The 22,292-nt window shown below is 47.1% G+C and overlaps 1 protein-coding gene across 2 annotated transcripts in view; it reads left to right on the top strand.

The window, feature by feature from the left end:
* Positions 1–22,292, top strand: part of ADAM19 (ADAM metallopeptidase domain 19) — a 96,626-nt gene that overhangs the window by 38,801 nt on the left and 35,533 nt on the right. For both annotated transcript variants that reach the window (XM_011947672.1, XM_011947671.1), the window contains exons 5-7: positions 6,225–6,301; positions 17,010–17,202; positions 18,201–18,266. In XM_011947672.1, the coding sequence (XP_011803062.1) occupies positions 6,225–6,301; positions 17,010–17,202; positions 18,201–18,266 (336 nt within the window). The remainder of the gene's footprint in view (positions 1–6,224; positions 6,302–17,009; positions 17,203–18,200; positions 18,267–22,292) is intronic.

Genomic DNA, 22,292 nt, shown 5'->3' with positions numbered 1-22,292 from the left:
ACTGGCAGGGAGGATCTACTGGCATCTGCATTCTATAATGCATAGGACAGACTCCCTCACAACAGAATTATCCAGCTCCAAATATCTGTAGTGCCCAAGTTGAGAAACCCTGGATTCAAGTGACCATTCTCAAAGTCTGGGCTGGTGAGATGGGGGTAAAGAAGGGAAGATGCACGCTGGCAGGAGCAGCAGTGGCCTTTGCCTTTGGGGCAGGACATAATGGACTACTGAGCACACGGACTGGGAGGTGCGGTGTGGAGAACAGCAGGAGAGGTCCCTCCACCTCAGGACTCCTCCAGCAGCTTCCCATGGAACCTGAGTACTCTACCAGGCCCGTTCTTTAAAATATCCCTGCTGGAGTGCAAGTGTCCAGCAAGATAACACTGGCCACTATCAGTCATTAGCAGCTCAGATTAGTTCACCAGATTACTCCTGGATGGGGAAAGGGACACAGGACAGGTAATTTGTGTGTGTGTGTGTGTGACAGAGTCTCACTCTGTAACCCAGGCTGGAGTGCAGTGGTGTGATCTTGGCTCACTGCAACCTCCGCCTCTCGGGTTCAAGCGATTTTGCTGTCTCAGCCTCCTGAGTAGCTGGGATTACAGGCATGCACCGCCACACTTGGCTAAGTTTTGTATTTTTAGTAGAGACAGGGTTTCACCATGTTGGCTAAGCTATTCTCAAACTCCTGACCTCAGGTGATCCGCCCACCTTGACCTCCCAAAGTGCTGGGATTATAGGCATGAGCCACCACGCCTGGCTAATGTTGTATTTTTGGTAGAGATGGGGTTTCACCATGTTGGCCAAGCTGGTCTCGAACTTCTGACCTCAGGTGATTCACCTGCCCCAGCCTCCCAAACCACTGAGATTACAGGCATGAACCACCGTGCCCAGCCACAGTTTTTGATAGATCCAAGAGACCTGGAGCATAGTAACTGGGTAGTTCAGGGGCTGTATTGTATGGCTGAATGCGAAGACCAGTGCTGCCTTCTTCACCAAGACTTTCCTGGATAGGGAAGGAGTTGGTAGTGTGGCCAGTGCCTGCAGCAAAGTTGGGCTGTGTCTTCTCATCCCCAGGGAGGCTGTCTAGCTGTGACTTCATATTCTTCAATGCCCCTTGGTCAAAACTTTTCCTCTCTTCTTGAGACCTCTGTTCTCTGCCTCCAGGGGCAGGGGTGGGATGGGGGAACAGGCATGCCTAGAAAGCCTAGCTATGACAACCTCCTTCAAACACCCTCCTCTGAGTTTGGATCCTGCCACTTCTATACCCACAGCTCAAGAATGTGTCTCAGTCCACAAATTTGCCATGAGCTCACGCTTCCTGCTATGAAAGCCCCCTTGGGGTGGCCCCATCAGGCTGAGAAGCTGAGGAATGCAATGACTTCATGAGTGATTCTTGACTTGTTCTTTGTGCTCTCAGCTTGTGCATTAGGCAAAGATGTTGTAAGGGCCTTTCAGAAATAGAGGACTGGAAGAGAACTCCCCCTCTCCCCAAATCCCCTCCTTCCAGAAGGTCTTGTTGGCTGAAGCACATCCTAGCTGAACCTTGGGACGGACAACTCATTGTTTGCTTATATCCCCTGCTACTAGACTCTTGCAAAGCTCCCACCCAGGCCCATGGGGTTCTCAGTCAGACTTCTCATTTGGGAGCCAAGATCTCAATGAAAAATGGGAATGGAATAAACCACTCAGCTGCCCTTGACCCGAATGTTGGAGACTGCACTCTACTACCAAACTTGGCCTGGGGTAGCTGGAGTTCTGGCAACCTTATCAAGACTCATCAGCCAGGCCTTTTGGCGACAGCCTGCATCTAGGTCAGGCGGTTGGGGGAATGGGTCTGTGAATGTGTTCCAACAGAAAGAATGACACAGTTTGCGATCTGAAGCCAAGGTTGTTATCTTGGCTTTAACTAGTTATATGACCTTAAACAACCCCCTTGACCACACTAGTGTTGAGTTTTCTCCTTTGTAAATTGGATATGCTGATATCTGACTCGCAGGGCTGTGGAAGGGTAAGAGGAATCACTGATTTTTATGGGAATTCATAAACATCTCTTCCAACCCCACATTTTACAGATGAGGAAATTGAGAGAAGAGGAAAAGTAACTTGCTCAAGTTCAGATAACCAGTAAGTGGCAAGGCTTAGGCTAGAACTTGTCTCCTTTGTTGCTAGAGAAGCTGGGGATAAAAGAGCTCTGACTAGCCAAGTTCTTCCTTTGCTACTGCTGAGAGAGGCAGAGGATGGAGCTTGGGGTCAGGCTGGTGGGGTTCCAGTTTCCACTTTGCTGTGTCACCTTGTGAATGACTTAAAACCTCTCTTTCAATTTCCCCCCTTTAAAATATGACAATAATAATATCTACCTCATAAGATTGTGGTCAGAATCAAAGGGAAAAATCTGCCCAAGTTGTTCAAGCAGTAAGAGCTGGGTAGATATTAGCTCTTTTATTTTAGACATAGGGCCTCGCTCTGTCCCCAAGGCTGGAGTGTAGTGACATGATCACAGCTCACCGCAGCCTTGAACTTCTGGTTTCAAGTGATCCTCTCACCTTGGCCTCCCAAAGCATTGGGATTACAGGCACAAGCTGCCATGCCTGGTTAGATGTTAGCTCTTATTTTTTTTAATTTTATTTTATTTTTTGAGATAGAGTCTCACTCTGTTGCCCATACGGGAGTGCAGTGGCATGATCTCAACTCAGTGCAAGCTCCGCCTCCCAGATTCAAGCGATTCTCATGCCTCAGCCTCCCAAGTAGCTGGGATTACAGGCGACCACCACCACGCCCAGATAATTTTTGTATTTTTAGTAGAAATGGGATTTCACCATGTTGGCCAAGCTGGTCTCAAACTCCTGGCCTCAAGTGATTTGCCTGCCTTGGCCTCCCAGAGTGCTGGGGTTACAGGTGTGAGCCACCCCACCTGACCTCTTACTGTTAATAATAGTAAGTTGTAGGTGTCGTCGTCACATGAGATAGTGTATGTGAAAGCTCTGTAAATTATAAAGCATGTTACAAAAGTCAGGTGCTCTATTTTCGAGAGAACTGGAGTTGTGAACACTCTTAGCATCCATTCAAAGATAGGAAGAGGTGCAGGGATTCTTCACAGCCATCCCTGGGTTTCAGTTCTTTCTTTTTTCTTTTTTCTTTTTTTTTGGAGACAGAGTCTCGCTCTGTCACCAGGCTGGAGTGCAGTGGTGCCATCTCTGCTCACTGCAACCTCCGCCTCCTGGGTTCAAGCAATTCTCCTGCCTCAGCCTCCTGAGTAGCTGGGATGACAGGCGCACACCACCATGCCCAGCTAATTTTGTGTATTTGTAATAAAGACAGTTTCACTATATTGGCCAGTATGGTCTAGATTTCTTGACCTCGTGATCTGCCCACCTCGATCTCCCAAAGTGCTGGGATTACAGGCGTGAGCCACTGCGCCTAGCCCCAGTTCTTTCTATTAACCAGCGTTTTGAAACTATACCGACATATGTTTCTGAAGTCCTTGATTCTCGGTCATTCCAACTTCTCTGAGCCCCATTTACCCCACACAGGCCCGGCCCCTCTTCTCCCCATGAATAATCCTGTGCTACAGGGTTCGTGGCTTCCCTGTTGAGTTCTAAGGACCAGGTTCAGGACTTGAGTGCTTCATGAGGGGCCTCCAAATCCCAGATCCCAGGGATAGGTTGAGAAGCCACGTGACCGGCTGGCATTTGAAAGCAGTTGGAATCCTGGCCAGGAGGGTTTTGCCTGCCACACTTTCTTTCATAATCACAGCACAGTGACTTTCCTTTGTGCTTCTCAAGGGTGACATCTGACTTGTTTAAAGTCCAGAAGAGCTTGATGCAAAGACAGGGGTTGGCTCTGTCCCTCCTCCTGACTGTATGAGCTTGAACGGGCAGAGAAGCCACATTGCTGGCCGACGGATCATATGCAGATGAAAGGGCACCTGTGTTCTGGAGCACGAGGCCATGTTGAGTGTCAGCTTGGCCTGTATCCTTTGATCTGGCTGCGTGGCTGGCTGGATATGATGGAGCACTGGCACAGCTAGGGCTTTAGATTCAGCCTCTTGGTGGGCTTCCAGGTCCCTTGAGGCCATATTATTTGATAAAGGAGAATTTCATGATTATATGGTTGCCGATGTTTATTGCCTGCCACTCTGGGCCAGGTACTCTTACTAGCTCCTTTATGTACAATATTCTTACCACCACTCTGGGGGATAGAGGCTAAAGACACTGAAGGTCAGAGAGAGGTTGTGGAACTGCTTATGCCTGGATTTAAATATGCCTGGCTATGCCAAAATGCTTGAATTTAATTATTTGTCTATACTCATGCTTAGAGCTGGGAGGGAGGTGGAGCCAGAGAATACGGACACATGGGATAGCTGATTACTGGGTCACATCCCTGTGTGGTGGGGACAAAGAAGCAACTGCAAGCAGCATGGTCCTAGAGGTGGGGGAAAAGAGAAAGCTTCCATGTCTGCAACCGTGTGGTTTGCATCCATCCCTTTTGAGATCTTTCCAGAACTTGGCTTTACCCTGCGGGTTTTACCTTCTCTCTGTTCTGACCAGTGCATCTCTCTTGACTTATTTGGGAGGAAGCCTCTAGGAATGTGTCTCTTGTTGTTACTCCTCCATTTGTTGGACACAGTCCTGATTTCATCCCCTTCTGTCTGGTTTAGCACGTTAGCATGCTCAACAGTGCAAATTTGCTTCCTAAATTCTATGGTTACCTGACTTATAAAACACTCAGCCAGCACCTGAAATGTTTGTTTCAAGCCCCTTCTTTTGGTTTGTAATTGTATCTGTTTGGATTTCTCATTAATGACTGCCTCTCACAACACCATAAGCCCCATGAAGGCTGAAGCTGTGACTCTATTTGCTGGCTATGGTGTCTCCAGGGGCTGGCCCCAGGCCTGGCACAGAGCAGTGCTCACAGCTGTTTGTAGTGATGGAGGAATTCTGACAGCTGTGAGATACAGTGGCTGGAGAGCAGCAGCAGACCTCATGGGCACAGGTGCCAAATCAAGTATGATTCAGATGTGGAGGGATTCGTGTAGAAGAGCATCTTGAGCTGTGGAAGAGTAGGCAGTGTTCATTTCCTAGGCCTATGGTAACAAAGCACTATAAACTTAAATGTTTAAAACAATAGAATTTTACTTTCTCACAGTCCTGGAGGCTAGAAGTCCAAACTCAGGGTATTGTCAGGGCCATACTTCCTCCTAGCCTCTGGAGAGAGTCCTTCCAGGCTCTTCTAGCTTCTGGTGGCTTCTGGCCATCCTTGGTGTTCCTTGGCTTGCAGCTTCATCACTCTAGTCTCTGCCTCCATCTTCATGGCCTTCTTCTCTTTCTCTGTGTGTGTCTCCCTGTGTCCTTCCCTCTTCTTAGAAGGACACAAATCATTGGATTTAGGACCTGCTCTAATTCAGCATGACACCACCTCTTTTTTTTTCCTTTTCATTGAGACAGAATCTCACTCTGTCACTCAGGCTGGAGTGCAGTGGTGCAATCTCGGCTCACCGCAGCCTCCACCTCCTGGGCTTAAGCAATTCTCCTGCCTCAGTCTCCCGAGTAGCTGGGATTATAGGTGTGCACCACCACACCTGCCTGATTTTTGTATTTTTAGTAGAGACGGGGTTTCACCAAGTTGGCCAGGGTGGTCTGGAACTCCTGACCTCAAGTGATCCATCTGCCTCGGCCTCCCAAAGTGCTGGGATTACAGGTGTGAGCCACCACGCCTGGCCCAGCATGACATCACCTTAATTTAATTACATCTGCAAGACCCTATTTCCAAATAAAATCACATTTTGAGGGGGACATGAATTTTAGGGGGTTCTATTCAACTCATTGCAGGGGGTTGCAAAGATAACGTTGGTGGGGAGGCAGGCTCTTTCAGGAATCAGTGTTTTCTGTGGCCAACAGCATGCCATGGAAAGAGCTCTGAACTAGGAAAATACTGGATTTCCCAAACAGCAGGGAGACCTTGGGCAAATCTCTTTGCTCCTTTGAGCCTCAGCCTTTCATCAGCTTCATGGAGATAATGACATCTGCCCTGCCCCGTCTCCAAGGATTATTATGGGAATCAAATGAAATTGTGTCTTGGAAAGCTCTTTGCAGGTTGTAAGGTGCTATAAAGTTGGGTAGGTATATAATAAGCCATGAGTCACCCATCACCATCCTGAGACATTAACGTTGCCATACTTAATCAGTGTTCTTTAGCCTGACCACCTCCTTTCTCCTTGTTAGGATCACTGCTTTTACCACGGCACAGTGAGGGAGACAGAGCTGTCCAGTGTCACGCTCAGCACCTGCCGGGGAATTAGGTAAGAGACCCTAAGGCTACAGGTGGCACCTGGCACTCTCCCCAGAAATGGAAGTTTCAAGACAGACAAGGCTAAGGCAAGGACCTTGGGAAGGAGTCCATTGAGAATGTGTGCAAGCCAGCCCAGAGAGGGGCTGAGCCTGGGAGGACGGGCAAGGGAAAGCCTAGGTAATCCACAAATCCATTGGGATTTAACTTTCCTGATGAAACTTGATGTTTTAAAATGTAGGTTTTGTTATTATTTAGGTATGGTGAGGCCGAAAAATCAGGAGATGACTGCCATTGAAAAGATGGTGATACTCACAGAAAAAGGAGGGGCCCAGCTGTGCCATGGGGGTGGCCTGGGGAGGCACTGGGGTGGGTCAGCAGGCCGAGGGAGCCTAGAGAAATGTCAGCAGAAGCCCTTCTTGTGGTTTCTGCAGGAAGGAATGGGTGAGGCAGAGTAAGCAGGTTTAGGATTGGCTAGTTTGCATCATTTCAGCAGGCTCTGGGGTTTATTGGCTCTCTGTCCTTAGTTGTCCTATACCTGGTTCTGGGGTGATTAGGGAAGGGGGATAGTGGCCCAGAGGTTGAAAGCCCCATAAAACAGATGGCTAGGGTATGGACTCTGGATTGATTGGCTTGCATTTGAAAGGCAAGGTAGCTGGGAAATTATTGACCATCTCTAGGAGTTGGCTAACCCTGGAAGGGGCAGTCCCTCTATGGTCAGCAAGACCCAGATGTCAAAGAAACAGAAGATAAAAAAGAAGACACATGGCTAATATGCTCGCAATGGATGAGTTTGAGCATTTGGTTCCACACCTCCTCAATTCTTCTTTGGGAGTACTTGGAGGTGGTGAAATAGGAAATGGACGGTTAATGAACAGAGAGTAGGAAGAGAAAGGAGAGGCAAGGATAACTTTCAAGACAGAAAATCAATTGAAAAGTTCCCACCAGAATGTGCTTTTGGGAGTGACCCTTCCTTCTCTGAGTGAGACTACCTGGCTTTGAGCTGGTAGCAGTTTACCAGCTGGGTGACCTTGGGTCTCAATGGTCTCATTTGTAAAATGTGGATAAAAAGAATATATGCCTGTGGTTGTGAGGATTCAGCTTGTGAATAGCCATCTTACCTAGGAACTTGCAGCGGCACACTGTCAGCATGCAGTGACCTCCTAGGCCTTTGCTTCTCTAGGTGTGGTCCATGGATGGGTAGCGTCAACTTTACCTGGGAGTTTGTTCAAAATGCAGCTTCTCAGGTTCCACGCAGACCTACTGGATTTTAATCTGCATTTTACCAAGATTCCCACATGATTTGTGTGCACATGATAGTCTCTACCTAAGAATGTGTGTTCCTTGAGAATATGTAGTATATCTCACATATCTGTTTCTCTCCACCAGCCTGCCCTAATGCCTTGCATGCAATAGAATCTACACATGTATGTTGACATAGTAAGTCTTATTTATGTAGCCCACTTTCAATCTCCTTCTCCTCCCCTTTTTTTTGAAGAAGGATGATGATCTAAAAAACCTGATATCTCATTGTATATACTAATTGCCTGGGTTTTGATTGCCTGTACTATGTGGTGCCTCTGTGCAGTGACAGACAGTGAGCTACAGTTTCCCAGAATACACAGGCTCAGTGAGAGACACTTCAGCCCAGTGTAAACTGGCTCTATGACAAAAAGGAAAAAGCCCTGATTTGTAGCATCTGCCAATATGCTGGCAAAGATAATCCCACCATGATCAATTTCAAGCTACCGATGTGATGTTATTGCAGGCAGAATTGGGAAGATATGCCTTGGATTGGCTCTTGTGAGCTGATAGGAGGTGGCTCCATTGTGTGTTCTTCCTCTATTGCCTGATTGATTCATTCATTCAGTGATTGCCTTTTTCATTCACAAATTGACATTGAGTGTCTTCCTGATGCCAGTGCCCTACACAGGTGGAGGGAAAACCAGCATTGTAATTTTGGAGCCCTCAGTTTCCTTGTCAATAAAGTGAGCATCAATATTAGGCATGATAGAGATTATTGCTGTAATCATGGTACTTTTAAATGTAAGGGTTTCTCCTCATCTTACATTGGTGAAACCATGCTAAGACTTATGCAGGCTCCTATACAAATGGAAGGTTTCTCACACTGCAGGTCCCAAGTGTCTGTTTATAAATTGGGCCATGACTTTATTTGAATGCTGCATGGTGAGTTGGCTGGAGGAAATTAGGCAGGAAATGGGCTTTGGATGGGAAGCAATAACAGAGTGGCCCCAAATCCCCTCTGTTTAAGTGACCTGGTTAAGCCAAGCTAACTGGCCTCACAGTGGTATTTACAAGCCCAGCCACCGCCACCTGCAGTCTGCAAGTAAACAAAGTTTGTCCCAAGAAGGAGGAAAAAGAACATGCAGGTGTGACCTGCTTCTGTCTGCCTCTTCCTCCATCCCCTCAGTCTGGAGCAGTGGGAACTTGGCTTGGTGTCTTGTAAATCATTCCAGCAGCAGTGCTGACAGGGAGGGGGATACTGGGTGAGCTGTCCATGTGTTTCTGTTTTGCATGCTTCCGTCTGGTGAGGTCCACCTGCCTTAATTTCCCAGTCTTCTCACTACACACGCCTTAAGAAACCAAGGCTGTGGGTGGACTGATTTAAGAGCTGGAGACTCATGCCAGATGGTTCCATTTGGACCCTGGAGAAGGAGCAGCTGCAACAGCAGCAGTACTCAACCCATGTCATCAAAACTCAAGGCGCCTCCCAAAACTCATAAAGCACCGCTGCAGTGAAAAATCTCCATAGTGATTGTTCTTCTGTCCTGGAAACAAGATCCCGTGATTGGAGAAAATAGGTAGGATTTCTATCAAGTGAGATCTTCAAGCTGATGATACCAAGAGGAATTCAGCTGAGCTTCTAGATGGTTGCTAGGCCCCCTCTTCTCTCCAAAGCAGTTCTTTAGGTTACTTTAATTGAAGAAGTCATATATGATCTTAGTAAAAATAAATTCAAAAAGTACAAAAGCGTGTACAATGAGAGATACGTCTCTTTTTACCCCAGATTTCCACATTTCCCCCCTTCCCAGAGACAACCGTTGTTACTAGTTTCTTATATATCCTTTTAGGAATATTCCTTGCGGAAAAAGAACATAGATATGTAATTGATATGGTTTGGCTCTGTGTCTCCACCCAAATCTGATCTCGAATTGTAATCCCCATGTGTTGAGGGAGGGACCTGGTGGGGGGTGATTGAATCATGGGAACAGTTTCCCCGTGCTGTTCTGGTGATAGTGAGGGAGTTCTTACAAGATCTGATGGTTTAAAAGTGTCAGTTTCCGGCTGCGCGTGGTGGCTCACGCCTGTAATCCCAGCACTTTGGGAGGCCGAGGCGGGTGGATCATGAGATCAGGAGATCGATATCATCCTGGCTAACACGGTGAAACCCCGTCTCTACTAAAAATACAAAAAGTTAGCTGGGCGTAAGTGGCGGGCACCTGTAGTCCCAGCTATTTGGGAGGCTGAGGCAGGAGAATGGTGTGAACCCAGGAGGCAGAGCTTGCAGTGCGCTGAGATTGTGCCACTGCACTCCAGCCTGGGCGACAGAGCGAGACTGTCTTAAAAAAAAAAAAAAAAGTGTCAGTTTCCCTTGTGCTCCCTCTCTCCTGCCATCTTGTGCAAAAGGTGCTCGCTTTCCTTTGGCCATCCGCCATGACTGTAAGTTTTGTGAGGCCTCCCCAGTCATGCAGAACTGTGAGTCAGCTCAACCTCTTTCCTTTATAAATTACCCAGTCTCAAGTAGTTCTTTATAGCAGTGTGAAAACGGACTAATACAGAAGTATAATGTCTGTAATCTTATTTGGGCCCCTGGACCCTTTGAGAATTGATTGATATCTATAGGTACTTATAAATGACACCAATAGGCTGGGTGCGGTGGCTCACGCCTGTAATTCCAACACTTTGGGAGGCTGAGGCGGGCGGATCACTTGAGGTCAGGAGTTTTGAGACCAGCCTGGCCAACATGGCAAAACCGCATTTCCACTAAAAATATAAAAAATAGCCGAGTGTGGTGGTGCATGCCTGTAGACCCAGGTACTTGGGAGGCTGAGGCAGGAGAACCGTTTGAACCCGGGAGGTGGAGATTGCAGTGAGCTGAGATCGTACCACTGCACTCCAGCTTGAGCGACAGAGCAAGACCCCATCTCAAAAAAAAAAAACAAAAAAAAAAACACCAGTGAAAAGACGTGGCATCCCATCTCACTGGGGATGTCAAGTGTCATTCTCCCAAGCCTGTCTCAGATTATGACATTCTCTAAATATCTACACTGGGTTAAGGTATCTCTGACTGAGCCTGTGTGTTCTGGGAAACTCTGTGTGTGTGTCTGTAGTTCACTGTCAATAGCAGAGGTGTATCTGTTTGATAAGTTGTTTACTTGTTTAAAAAAAATTTGTTAACAATTATCATTATATAACTAATACAGGTTTAGTATTAAATGTTCAAATCATGCAGGAATGTGTAAGCTTTAAAAAATGAAAGTTGTTTATCTTGTCCTACCCTTCCAACCAATCTCATTCTCCATCTGTTATTACTGTTGGAGGTATCCTTAATTACTGTTGGAGGTATCCTTAATTGAAATGCATAATTGTATGTGTGTGTGTTTGTGTGTGTGTGTGTATATATATATATATATATATGTAATATATGAACGTATTTAATCCAAATGAGGTTACCTTATGCATACAGTTTTGTATTTTTTTTCCAACTTAGCATTTTGTTTTAGGTATACATAGATCTGTCTCATTCTTTTAATGGTTGCATAATATCATTTGTACTAATGTCTGACAGATTTTCATTATATAGAAAGTCTTTCAGAGGCATACAGTAAATCATCCATTGTGGTCTATTTGATGGATCACCCTTATATTACAGCAGCCCTGCCTTCAAAAACATAGGGCTCACTCTCACTGTAATTATACCCTAACCATGGTCCCTGGACTCAGATTGTGTGAGAGAGGGAGAAAGGGAGATATGAGCTTGAAAATGAATGCAGGAGAATGTGTAGGAAAGTGCACACGATGGCCTGGAATAAGCTCAAAATGTAAAGTCAAGGGATCCACGTTTAAGATCTAGCTCCATACTTCCTGGCTGTGTGGATCTCTGTGTTTCCCTCTCCTCATTAAATTTTTTCCTTGTCTTTGCTGTGGCCAGGCTGGTCTCTCCACAGACTCTACTCTATCCGAAAGGTGGCTAAGTCCTGGGAGTGGGGTGGGTGATCAGTGGGAGTGAGGTCAGGGGCATACCCCAGCATCATGAACCTGGACGTTAGGAGAGCTGGGATTTGCCCCGGCTGGCACATTAACTCATTAGGTGAGCTTGGGCAAGTTCTTTTTTTGGGTGGGCTTTCCTCTCTTCTGTAAAACGAGAGTAGACCAGACCATTAAAAGCTTCCTTCTGTGTTGGAAGTCCTGGGATGCAGAGAGGTTGGGCAGAGTCTCAGGAAGGTGGGAGCCTGGAGCAGAAGGAGGTGGCTCATATACACACAGCTAGCCCTGGACGAGAAGTGGCAAGTCCTTTCCACCTTTGAATTCCTTGCCTTCCTTCTGCAGAATGGATCATAAATGCCATGTCCATGTCAGGCATTGCACAGACTAAGCCCTCAGAGGACAGTATTTTTAAGTTGTGATGAATTTAGATTCTGGAGCCAGACAGTTCCTGGTTTAAACCCTGCCAAGCTACTTAAGCTATCTAGTCTCAGTTTTCTCATCCGTAAAATGGGAATAACAATATTGACATCATTGGTGGATTTACAATAGGTGAGGAGTGCAGGCTCCTTGACAGCAGGGACTTTGCTTTGATCATGCTCTTTCCCGTGCTGAGAACAGTTCCTGTCACACAGTGGGTTCTCAGTACAGATGTGTGGAATGGCTATTGAATAAAACACTTTGCACTTTGCTTGACGTATAATACACAATCAATGACTGTTAGCTGTTCTTTTAAAATGCTGCTTTGGTTATTAGTAAACATTGCCTATTCAGTCCATTATCACAGCAACTCTGTGAGATGGGCAGTGTTCTTACATCACTTACCACACAGCTAGGAGACAGCACAGCCAGAGTTTGAATCCAAGTGCTACATGGGGGCACCCTGTCCCTGAGATAGCACGTGACCTACAAGCCTTCTCTTCTCTTTTTTGCAACCTTTGGAGTTCCCCATAACTCCTTTTGCATGGATATAATTTGCAGAGAAGGGGAGAAAGAAGGGTAGCAGGGTAGTTACCTTTTAGGGCGGCCTACTTCCTTGAAGAATGCATTTGGTGAATCCTTCAGTTATGCAGGGGTTAGACATGAATTGCCTGTTGCCTGCCCGGCCTGGCCTGCCCAGGTTTTTCTGTACAATTTCATTTGTATCTATCTCTTAGCAATGAGCAGTAGGATGGAGAACAGAAGGGAGAATGGCATGTGAGCCTGGCCACCCAGCCTCCTGGGTCCTGGCTCATGCCTTCTAGCTGAGTTCTGCCTTTGCCAGCGCTAACATTCAGCAAATTAGATCAAGCAAGGCTCCTAGAAGGATAAACAACTTGCGGTGTTTGGAAGGGGGCAGCTAAAGGAATTAGGGTTGGGGGCGGGGAGGGCCCCTGGAGCCACATTCTCAGACGTTCCCCCAGCAACAAAGCTGCAGTCCGCTGACAGTGCTGGGGCTTGTGCCAGCCTCTCCTCCATCCCAGGCCATCTGAGAGGATTGCAACCGTGACATGGGCACATTACCAGGAACAGCAGTTGGAGGAAGGGAGGAAAGTGGCCACAGAATCCTATTGCTGGAAGGACCTTCAGGGTCCTTCTGAGCCTGTGTTTCTCTCAAACTGTAATCTGCCCACTCCCTGAATCAGAATTACTAGGGTCCCGGTGAAAAGCAGGTGCCTGCTGCAGAGTGCGGTCTGCAGGCCAAAGTTCCTGAGTGTGGCTGGGCAGGGAATTACTCATGGGCCTTGATAACAGTGTAGACACTCAGGCCTGCAGATCTGGGTTTTTTAGGATGGGCCCTGTATTAGTCCATTTGTGTTACTATAAAGGAATACATAAGGCTGAGTACTTTATAAAGAAAAGAGTTTTATTTTGGCTCACAGTTCTGCGAGCCGTACAAGAAGCATGGCGCCAGCATCTGCTTCTGGTGAGGGCCTCAGGCTGCTTCCACTCGTGGCAGAAGGAGAAGGGGAGCCTGTGTGTGTGGAGATCAAGTGGTGAGACAGGAAGTGAGAGAGAGAGGGAGGAGGTGCCAGGCTCTTTTTAATAACCAGCTCTTGAGGAAACTCTCACGGGAATTTGCTGAGTAAAAACTCTCTCATTACCACCAGGATGCACCAAGCCATTCATGAGGGATCCACCCCATTACCCTAACACCTCCTAAGGCCCACCTCCAACACTGGGACCACATTCTACTGTGAGACTTGGTGGGGACAGATAAACCATATCCACAGCAGACCTGGATACCCATGTTTTCAATACACTGTAGAATATTCTAGTAGATATCCCTGAGAACTCTGCTTCTAGAGATCTCTGACACTTAGGCTTGGAACTCACCGATGGAGGCAGAAAGCATAGAGGCTAAGGGGATGGGGTCCAAAGTCTGTGGACCTTAAATCTTTGACTCCAGATTACCTGGTCCCCATGTCTGGAGCCCGCACTGCCCTTAGCCATGAGAACTTGTTATTTAATGTCTCTGAGCCACAGTTTCTTCATCTATAAAGTGGGACGCATGAGGGTGCCTCCTTATAATGATGATGTGGGAATGAAATAACATTTGTAAACACAGTGCCTGGCATCCAGTTAGCTCAATCAATGGCATCTGAAGGTGAAAAGTAGGCTGCACATCTCCTTTGTCTTTTCTCCTAGGAGACTGAGGTGAGGCCAATCACCCCTCAGAGGAGAGCTGCTGGCACCATCACTGGAGCCACCTGTAGGCTGGTGGTATCTTTCTGATTCACTCTATAGGGCTGTAGAGTTTTTCTTTTGGAGGCAGAGTCTTGCTCTGTCGCCCAGGCTGTAGTGCAGTGGTGCAATCTTAGCTCACTGCAACCTCCGCCTCCCAAGGTCAAGCAATTCTTCTGCCTCAGCGTCCCGAGTAGCTGGGATTACAGGTGCCCACCAGCACGCCTGGCTAATTTTTGTATTTTTAGTAGAGACAGGGTTTTACCATATTGCCCAGGCTGGTCTCCAACTCCTGAGATCAGGGAATCTACCAGCCTTGGCCTCCCAAAGTGCTGGGATTACAGGTGTGAGCCACCGCGCCCAGCCTCTACAGGACTATCGTGACTGAGGCAGTGGAAGGTCAGGGTAAAGTTGTGGGACTTGAAACTAGAATGCTTCCATTCAAATCCCGACTCCTTTAATACCTAGGTGATGGGCTGATCTGTGCAGCAAAGCACATGTTTACTTGTGTAACAAACCTGCCCATCCTGCACACGTACCCTGGAACTTAAAATAACAGTTGATGAAACACCAACAAAAAACAAATCCCTACTCTTACTCTTACTATTTATGTGACTTTGGGTTAGTTAACCTTGCTGAGCCTTTGTTTTCCCATTTGTACATTGGGGACAATATTTCTAAAGATCCTAGGAAGGTGGTGGGAATAACAAAAATTCTCACTTGGCACAGTGCCAAGTCCATAGCAAAGGCTCTATAATCGGCAGCCACTGTGAGGATTCTTATTTATCGTGCACCACACTTTGGTTTGGTCTCTGTCCTGTTTAGCTCACAGGCTTGTTCAAGTGATGCCAGATCAATTGCGCTTTGTGACCCTCCACTGGGACTTTCCCCGATTCCTCTATGGAACTTTCCACTCACTGGGTGTAATCTTGGCAGCCACAACCTGGTGCACACAGAACCATCAGTTGGTGGTCAAGCCCTCTGTGTTCCCAAAGTGTGTAGCCATTAGGGGAAACTGAGGTGATGGGAGAGGCCTTGGTTGGCTGGGATGGAAAGATAACTTGGGAACAGGATGTGTGTAGCAGCTCTCTCCTCTGCCCTTTCCTGACTAGATTAGGGAGTGGATGCGACCCTTGCTCCTTGCTCCGCTCCCACCCCCAGATGTTCAGGGAGTACCTTACATGTCTGTCAGAGGGGGTGGTTGGGTATTGCTGTGTCAGCCTGGGTAAGGCAGCCAGGAAGTCATCAGGCTTCCTGGATCTGGAATGAAGTCAGCCAGGGATGGGATCCGGGAAAGGCCGCTGCCCATCACAGCCTGGCGCTGATTTTCCTGAGAGCGTCACAGGCTCTTCCCAAAGGGCAAAATCTGGGCGGGAATCCCAAGTGGCGGTTGTGGTGGAGGTCGAAGCTGAGATAAGCTAAGAGAGAGGTCCTGCCAATTTACAGTGGCAAATACTGGGTTGGAGATGCTGTAGGTTCTGAGCTCTCTGGATGGATGAGAGCCTGCAGAGGTTTTAGAGCATACAAAATGCTGCTAGAGTCTGTAGGGCTTACTCCTGGGCGTCTTCCTCCCCCGAGCCTTGATTACATACCTTTACAATTGTGTTTATCTCATTGTATCAAGGATGACAAATGCCTGCTGCCTGGGCCTTCACTGATCATTAGCAATAGCAATAGATCATAAGTCATGGCCTTCTTTCTTGCTGAGGCTAGAAAAGCCCTCAGAAGCCTTGGTGATGTAACACTTGGAGCAGCTGCCTCCAGTTCAAGGGGTGATGAAACTTTTTGCTCTCTCTATTATACATTAGAGTGACTTATTCCAATGTTTAGACTCAACGCTTCACAAGGGTAGACACTTGGTGTGTCTTGTTCACTATTCCATCCTCAGCAACTAGCATGATACCTGGCCCGCAGCAAGAGCTCAGTAAATGTTTGTGACTGTCCTCCAGATGACTGTGAGTTTCTCGAGGAAAAGGATTATGTCTAGGACACAGTAAGGGCTCCATGAGTTTATTCTGAGTTCAATGCTAGTATCTATAATCAAGGGAGGAAAAAAAGTAGTCACTCATGCTTGGTGGTGGATGTCACTTCACCAAATAACTGCCGTGCTGACGTGGGGCAGTTGGGACAAGTAGGCATGTCATCACTGATGCATCTAGCTTTGGTTTCCAAGCACAAAGACCCTTGTCTTTCCACTTAGTCATCCAGGAGTCTTGATAAGTCATAATTGCCATTTTAGGGATGAGGAAACTGACGCTTGGAGAGATTTAAGATGCTTGTTGAAGAGCATGTGACAATTGAATGTTGGAGCTAAATCCAGAACCTGGGTCACCTCACTTGCAGGCCACTGTTCTTTCTCTCGCCACTGTACTGCTTTTTCTGAGTCTCTAAAGTTTTGACCCATGATTTGTCCTATGCCATGTTTTGGTTTGGGAGGCTTTTTGGAATCCTGGACCTACCATCCTTCATAAGTTTTAAGTGTCACCGGTACAGCCTTTTCAGAACTTTTTGAGATTTCCCAGTCCAGAGATTCTTAACCTGGAGTCTCACAATGAGCTTGGTGGTGGTGGTTGGGTGGGGTGGGGTGGATGGGGGAGGTCCAAGTGCCCTGAGCTCATGCACCACATTTTATGTATATGTACATTTCTCTAGAGAGGAAGTGTGAGCTTGCATCAGAGTCTCACAAAGGGGTACATGGCCCCATAATGAGGTTAAGAACCAATGATCAAAACCCACTATGTCATTTTGCATATGGAGAAACTAAGACCTACACAAGGGACTTTTTCAGAACCATAATCTTTGACCAGAGTTTCTATTTCTCCTCTCAACAGAGGACTGATTACGGTAAGCAGCAACCTCAGCTATGTCATCGAGCCCCTCCCTGACAGCGAGGGCCAACACCTTATTTACAGATCTGAACATCTCAAGCCGCCCCCGGGAAACTGTGGGTTCGGGCACTCCAAGCCCAGCACCAGGGACTGGGCTCTTCAGTTTACACAACAGACCAAGAAGCGACCTCGCAGGGTGAGTTTTGAGGCTCTCAGTGCAGAAATCATCCTGGGGACAGGCTTGTCCCCTCTGAGGTTACTTACTTTGAATCCAGGAGTATTTCTAAATTGAAGGGTGATACCTAAGAAGAAGGAAATAGTGTTTTTCTTTTATTCTAAGTCATTGTTGAGTGTGAAATACCCTCATAATAGAATTAACTGCTTTTGGGGAAAACACCACTACCTTTAAAACACTCAGATGCTGACTTCAGAAAACTTAAAAAGTGAAAAGAAGGCTGGGCGCCATGGCTCATGCCTATAATCCTAGCACTTTGGGAGGCTAAAGCAGGCAGATTGCTTGAGGCCAGGAGTTTGAGTCCAGCCCGGGTAACATGGTGAAACCCCATCTCTACTAAAAGTACAAAAATTAGCTGGGCGTGGTGACTGGGTACCTGTAGTCCCAATTACTTGGGAGGCTGAGGCACGGGAATCACTGGAACCCAGGAGGCGGAGATAGCAGTGAGTCGAGATGGCGCCACTGCACTCCAGCCTGGGTGACAGAGCGAGACCCTGCCTCAAAAAAATAAAAATAAAAAAGTGGGAAAGAAAAGTATGCCTTCCCTATTGGAGTAGACACTACACCATATGCACACAGTCCTCATATTGATTCATGCTGAAAACAGCAGGGTGTTTTGAGGTTTTGAGGTTTCGAGGTTCTGTGGGAACGTGGCGGTTAGCACACTCCCTCTCATACACTGGCTTCTGTCCTGCCTGTGCTCACCAGCTCATCTCAGTATTTTCTGAGAATAAAGGACTGAATCCAGTGTCCCAGAGCAGCCTCCAGCAATAACCAAATGGCAGTGGAAGGTGTTATGTGAGTGACGGCCACCATAGCCAAGAACATCTCTAGTGCCCAATGACAAAATCATTATGGAGGTAGCTGCTGCTTCTCCAGCAGCTCTGTTTGTTAGCAGTTTTTTAAAAATGAGGCCAAGTCCACCATTTCTACAGCGCTGATCTGTTTCTCTTTCTTAGATGAAAAGGGAAGATTTAAACTCCATGAAGTATGTGGAGCTTTACCTCGTGGCTGATTATGCAGAGGTAAGGAAGGGGGAGGCAGTGGGTTTTACAGAAAAACTGCTCTCTTGATAGCTTCCATTCCAGGCTCCAGACTGCTCTGGGGAAATGTTGCCTATTCATCTTTCTCCAGTTCATCTATGATTTTGACCTTAAGTCTGACCAAGGGCTGGGCGTGGCAGCTCATGCCTGTAATCCCAACACTTTGGGAGGCCAAGGCGGGTGGATCACCTGAGGTCAGGGGTTTGCGACCAGCCTGGCCGACATGGTGAAACCCCGTCTTTACTAAAAATACAAAATTAGCTGGGAATTGTGGTGCATGCCTGTAATCCCAGCTACATGAGAGGCTGAGACAGGAGAATTGCCTGAACCTGGGAGGCAGAGGTTGCAGTGAGCTGAGATCATTCCACTGCACTCCAGCCTGAGCAACAAGAGCAAAACTCCATCTCAAAGAAAAACAAATCTGACAAAAGGCTCTTTTCGCCATTTTAAACATGGCTGGGGGGAACTCCCCTCACTCCCCCCACCCTTTGCCCCCCCCCCCAACACACACAGCTAAGCCTCTCCTGGCTTGATACATCAATCACATAGAAAATCAAGACAGTTATCTGATTAACATTTCTTGAACTTGGTCTGAAGACCTTTAGGTTCTGGTGTTTATTCTTAGGAACCCATGAACTGTCCATGGAAATTCTAAAACTTTTTTTTTGTTTATAAAGATAATAAGTACATTCCTAGTCATCCAACTGAAAACTGTGTTCTTGCCCATGTGTGTGGGTCCATTTTTATAATCATGTCAAATGATGCCAAATGATGACCTAAAGCCATGGTCCCCAAAATGTGGTTCCCAGAGTGCCAGCGTCAGCAGCACCTGTGATCTTATATAAAATGCAAATTCTTGGGCCCTACCCCCGACCTTCTGAATCCCAGACCGTCAGGGTGGGGTCCAGGAATCCATGTTTTAACAAGACCTCTGGGTGATTGGGTTGTACAGGCAAGTTTGAGAACCACTGACCTAAAGGCACAGCAGTTCAGCCCTTTAACACCATGTTCTCAAATCAGACAGGTTCTAAGATCTGATGAACCCTCACCTGGCTTATCATATATTTCATTTATTCATCAATGATCTCTTGATTTTCTATTATGTGCCAAGCACCTGGACATATAGCTCTCAAGAAGACGTACCCTCCCCTGGCATCACAGAGTTTGCAGTACAGCACACAAACCTGTAGGTCCAAAGTGTGATAAGCACAAAGATGGACCATTAGGAGGGATGAGAGTGCAGATAATGGGGGATTCAACATGGTTTTGGGAATTAGGGAAAGCTTCTCTGACATTGAAGCAGACACTTAGAGAGTGACTTTAGGCCCCAGAGCCCATATTCGCCTAAATTAGCCAGATGTTACCTCCAATTCTCACTGTGTTTAGCAACTCCATCATATAAGTACTAAGCGCATCTTGTGTGCATTGGATGTCATTATGAGCTGAGTGCTCGCTGTGTTCGGGCAGGGCAGACACTGGCCTTGGTCTCTCCTGAGGGTAGAGCCCATCGCTACTCCAGTCTGTCTGTATCCCATCCACATGGTTTAGCTACCGTCTCCCCAAAGAGCTCAGTCTAAGGCGCCTATATCTAGTCACATTTCCAAAGCACGTGTCCTGGCGGCAGGGCCTGGTAGTGTGGGGAGAGCACTAGGCTGCAGGCCAGAGGTCTTTGAGTGTTAGTCACTGGATGTTAGTTAGTGGCAGAAGGAGGTGGCTCTTGAAGCTGTCTTAAAAGACAAGGAGGAGTTAACTGGGCAGAGGAGTGGAGATGAAGGGCATTCCAGACTGAGGGAACATTGTGCTCTGCTTTGAAAAGCGTTTAGCTTTTTAACTGATGTTGATATTGGTTTTTCCAACAGCTGTGTGTGTGTGTGTGTGTGTATGTTTTCTATGTTTTCTGTTTCCTCTCCAAAGACTAGTGTGTGTATAGGATGGGGGAATAGTGTGGGGAGCAAAATCCAAAGCTGGTTTAAAAGCCAGCTGAGGCTCCAAAGTCATGGGAGGAGATAACTGACTCTGGCCTGCCCTGCACGACTGCCTGTAGTGGGAGGACTGGTGGAAGAAAACCAAGCTCCTCTGACTCTGGGACATTTTTCCATTTAAGCTTTGCATCTGTGATCATCTAATGCAATGGTCTTGAGTCATTTCTTTCAGCTATAGAATCCTTTGGTTAGATGGCAGTTCCTGGGAATCCCAATACTTAAGCATATAGAGCCCAACTGCTCTAGTTTAAAGGTGGGGTGTTTCTCCCCTTCGGCCTTGCACTGTTCTCAGAGGAATTCTGTGCAGGTTTTAAAACCCACTGGGTGTGAATCTCCAGCAGCTGGAGAAGTGGGCAGCATGGTGGGAGGCAGGGATTAGGCATCTTCTGTCTCCTGACCTCCACGGTCACAGCACACCCCCAGAGAAAAAGTGTCTGCTCAAGGTGCCTCCAGGACTCTGGTGTCACCTAGAGCCATCTTTCTCTTACAAAGGAGAGCATCTCAGCAACAGCCCTGGGTTCCCAGCAGGGCTGTGATTCATGCAGCTGTGGTGGATAAGGGAATGTGCTCATTTCTCAGAGTCCTGGGCACCCCTACGCTGAAGGCTTTGAATGATTCATTTGAGGGACTGGGGTGGGGGTGTAACAGGCCAGGCTGGGTTCACAGGCTCACGAATCATCCCCTCTCCACCTGTCTCCATCCTCTGCAGACAGAAATATATTCTTGACAATTAATTAATTAATCTGAGAGGATGGGAAGGCAGGAAAGGGGAGGGCTGCTTTACCATGATTTATAACCTCCTGCCGAGACAGGACAGCCTTCACCTTGCGGCTCTGAATGCACAGGAGGAAGTGGAGACACAGATAGGGAGAGCAAAACACTGCTGCTGCCTAGAGAGAGAGTTGTCAGCAGTAAAAATGAGCAGGCAGCTCCTCGTTCCCTGGTCCTAGGTGGGAGCTTCTAGTTTATTCATTCCCCAGGTGGAACGGAATCCAGGGCGGAATAAAAAGTAAGGTGGACTGTTGTAGGGGTAGACGGGATAGCTGTAAACACAGGCCTGTAAAAGACTTCCATGATGCTGGCACAGTGCAGAGTGGCTGGGAAAGGATGGTGCTGCATGTGGTAATTGCTGTGTCACCCTAGAAAATGTAAGCTTGAGACAGTCCTTTCTTTAGATCAGGGGTCTGCAAACTATACCCCATGGTCACATCCAGCCTGTACTGTGTGTTTGAAAACAAAGTTTTACTGGAACACAGCCAGGCCCGTTGGTTTCTGTATTATCCAGGCCTGCTTCCGAGCCACCGCTGCACAGTTGAAGAGTTGTAGCAGAGACTGTATGGCCACAAAGCCTAATCTGACCTTTGCAGAAAAGGTTTGCCGACTCCTGCTTCAGACTACTCTGGACAACAGAATTCACTCCTTAAATTATGGTGGTCTCATTGGGCAGTTCTTTGAAGAGAAGAAGGTTAATATTTTTTTGAAAGACAACGAAATCTGACCCTGATGTTCTAATAAATATTACTAAATGAATGGAAATGCTGCAATGCTGTCTGTGCTGAGAGACCAATTTAGAAACAGGAGACCTCTATAATGAGAAACTCCTGGATTAACACCTTGGAAAGGTCTAAGTTACGGTGTCTCACTGAATCTAACTCTAGAAAGTGGTGGTGACAGATTCTCTTCTGGTGTGTGGCAGTTTTAAGGAAGCCTGAGAATGTCCACAACCTGTGCTGAAAGGGAAACGGTGGATTTCTTCCCTGTGTCAGGGCTGGGACACTCCTCTGGCTGAACAAATATCCCAGGGTGTTTTACTTGGCTGTTCTTGTTGTTTCTTGCTTAGATACCCTTGCAGGATAGAGTGGAGGAAGGACATGAAGGTTCAGAATTGAAGTAACATGTACAGTGGATACCCAAGATAAATGAGAGAGATTCTATGTAACAATGGCAGTGTACAGGACATGCCCATCATTTTCAAATTTAATTTGCAGTTGTAGCAGGTTTTCTCTTTACATCGTGAAGCTTTCCT

This window comes from Colobus angolensis, unplaced genomic scaffold, assembly GCF_000951035.1.
Source record: "Colobus angolensis palliatus isolate OR3802 unplaced genomic scaffold, Cang.pa_1.0 Scaffold27, whole genome shotgun sequence".
Lineage (NCBI taxonomy): Eukaryota > Metazoa > Chordata > Mammalia > Primates > Cercopithecidae > Colobus > Colobus angolensis.
The sequence above is the reverse complement of the archived record's forward strand: the minus strand, read 5'-3'. Positions and strand labels throughout refer to the sequence as shown.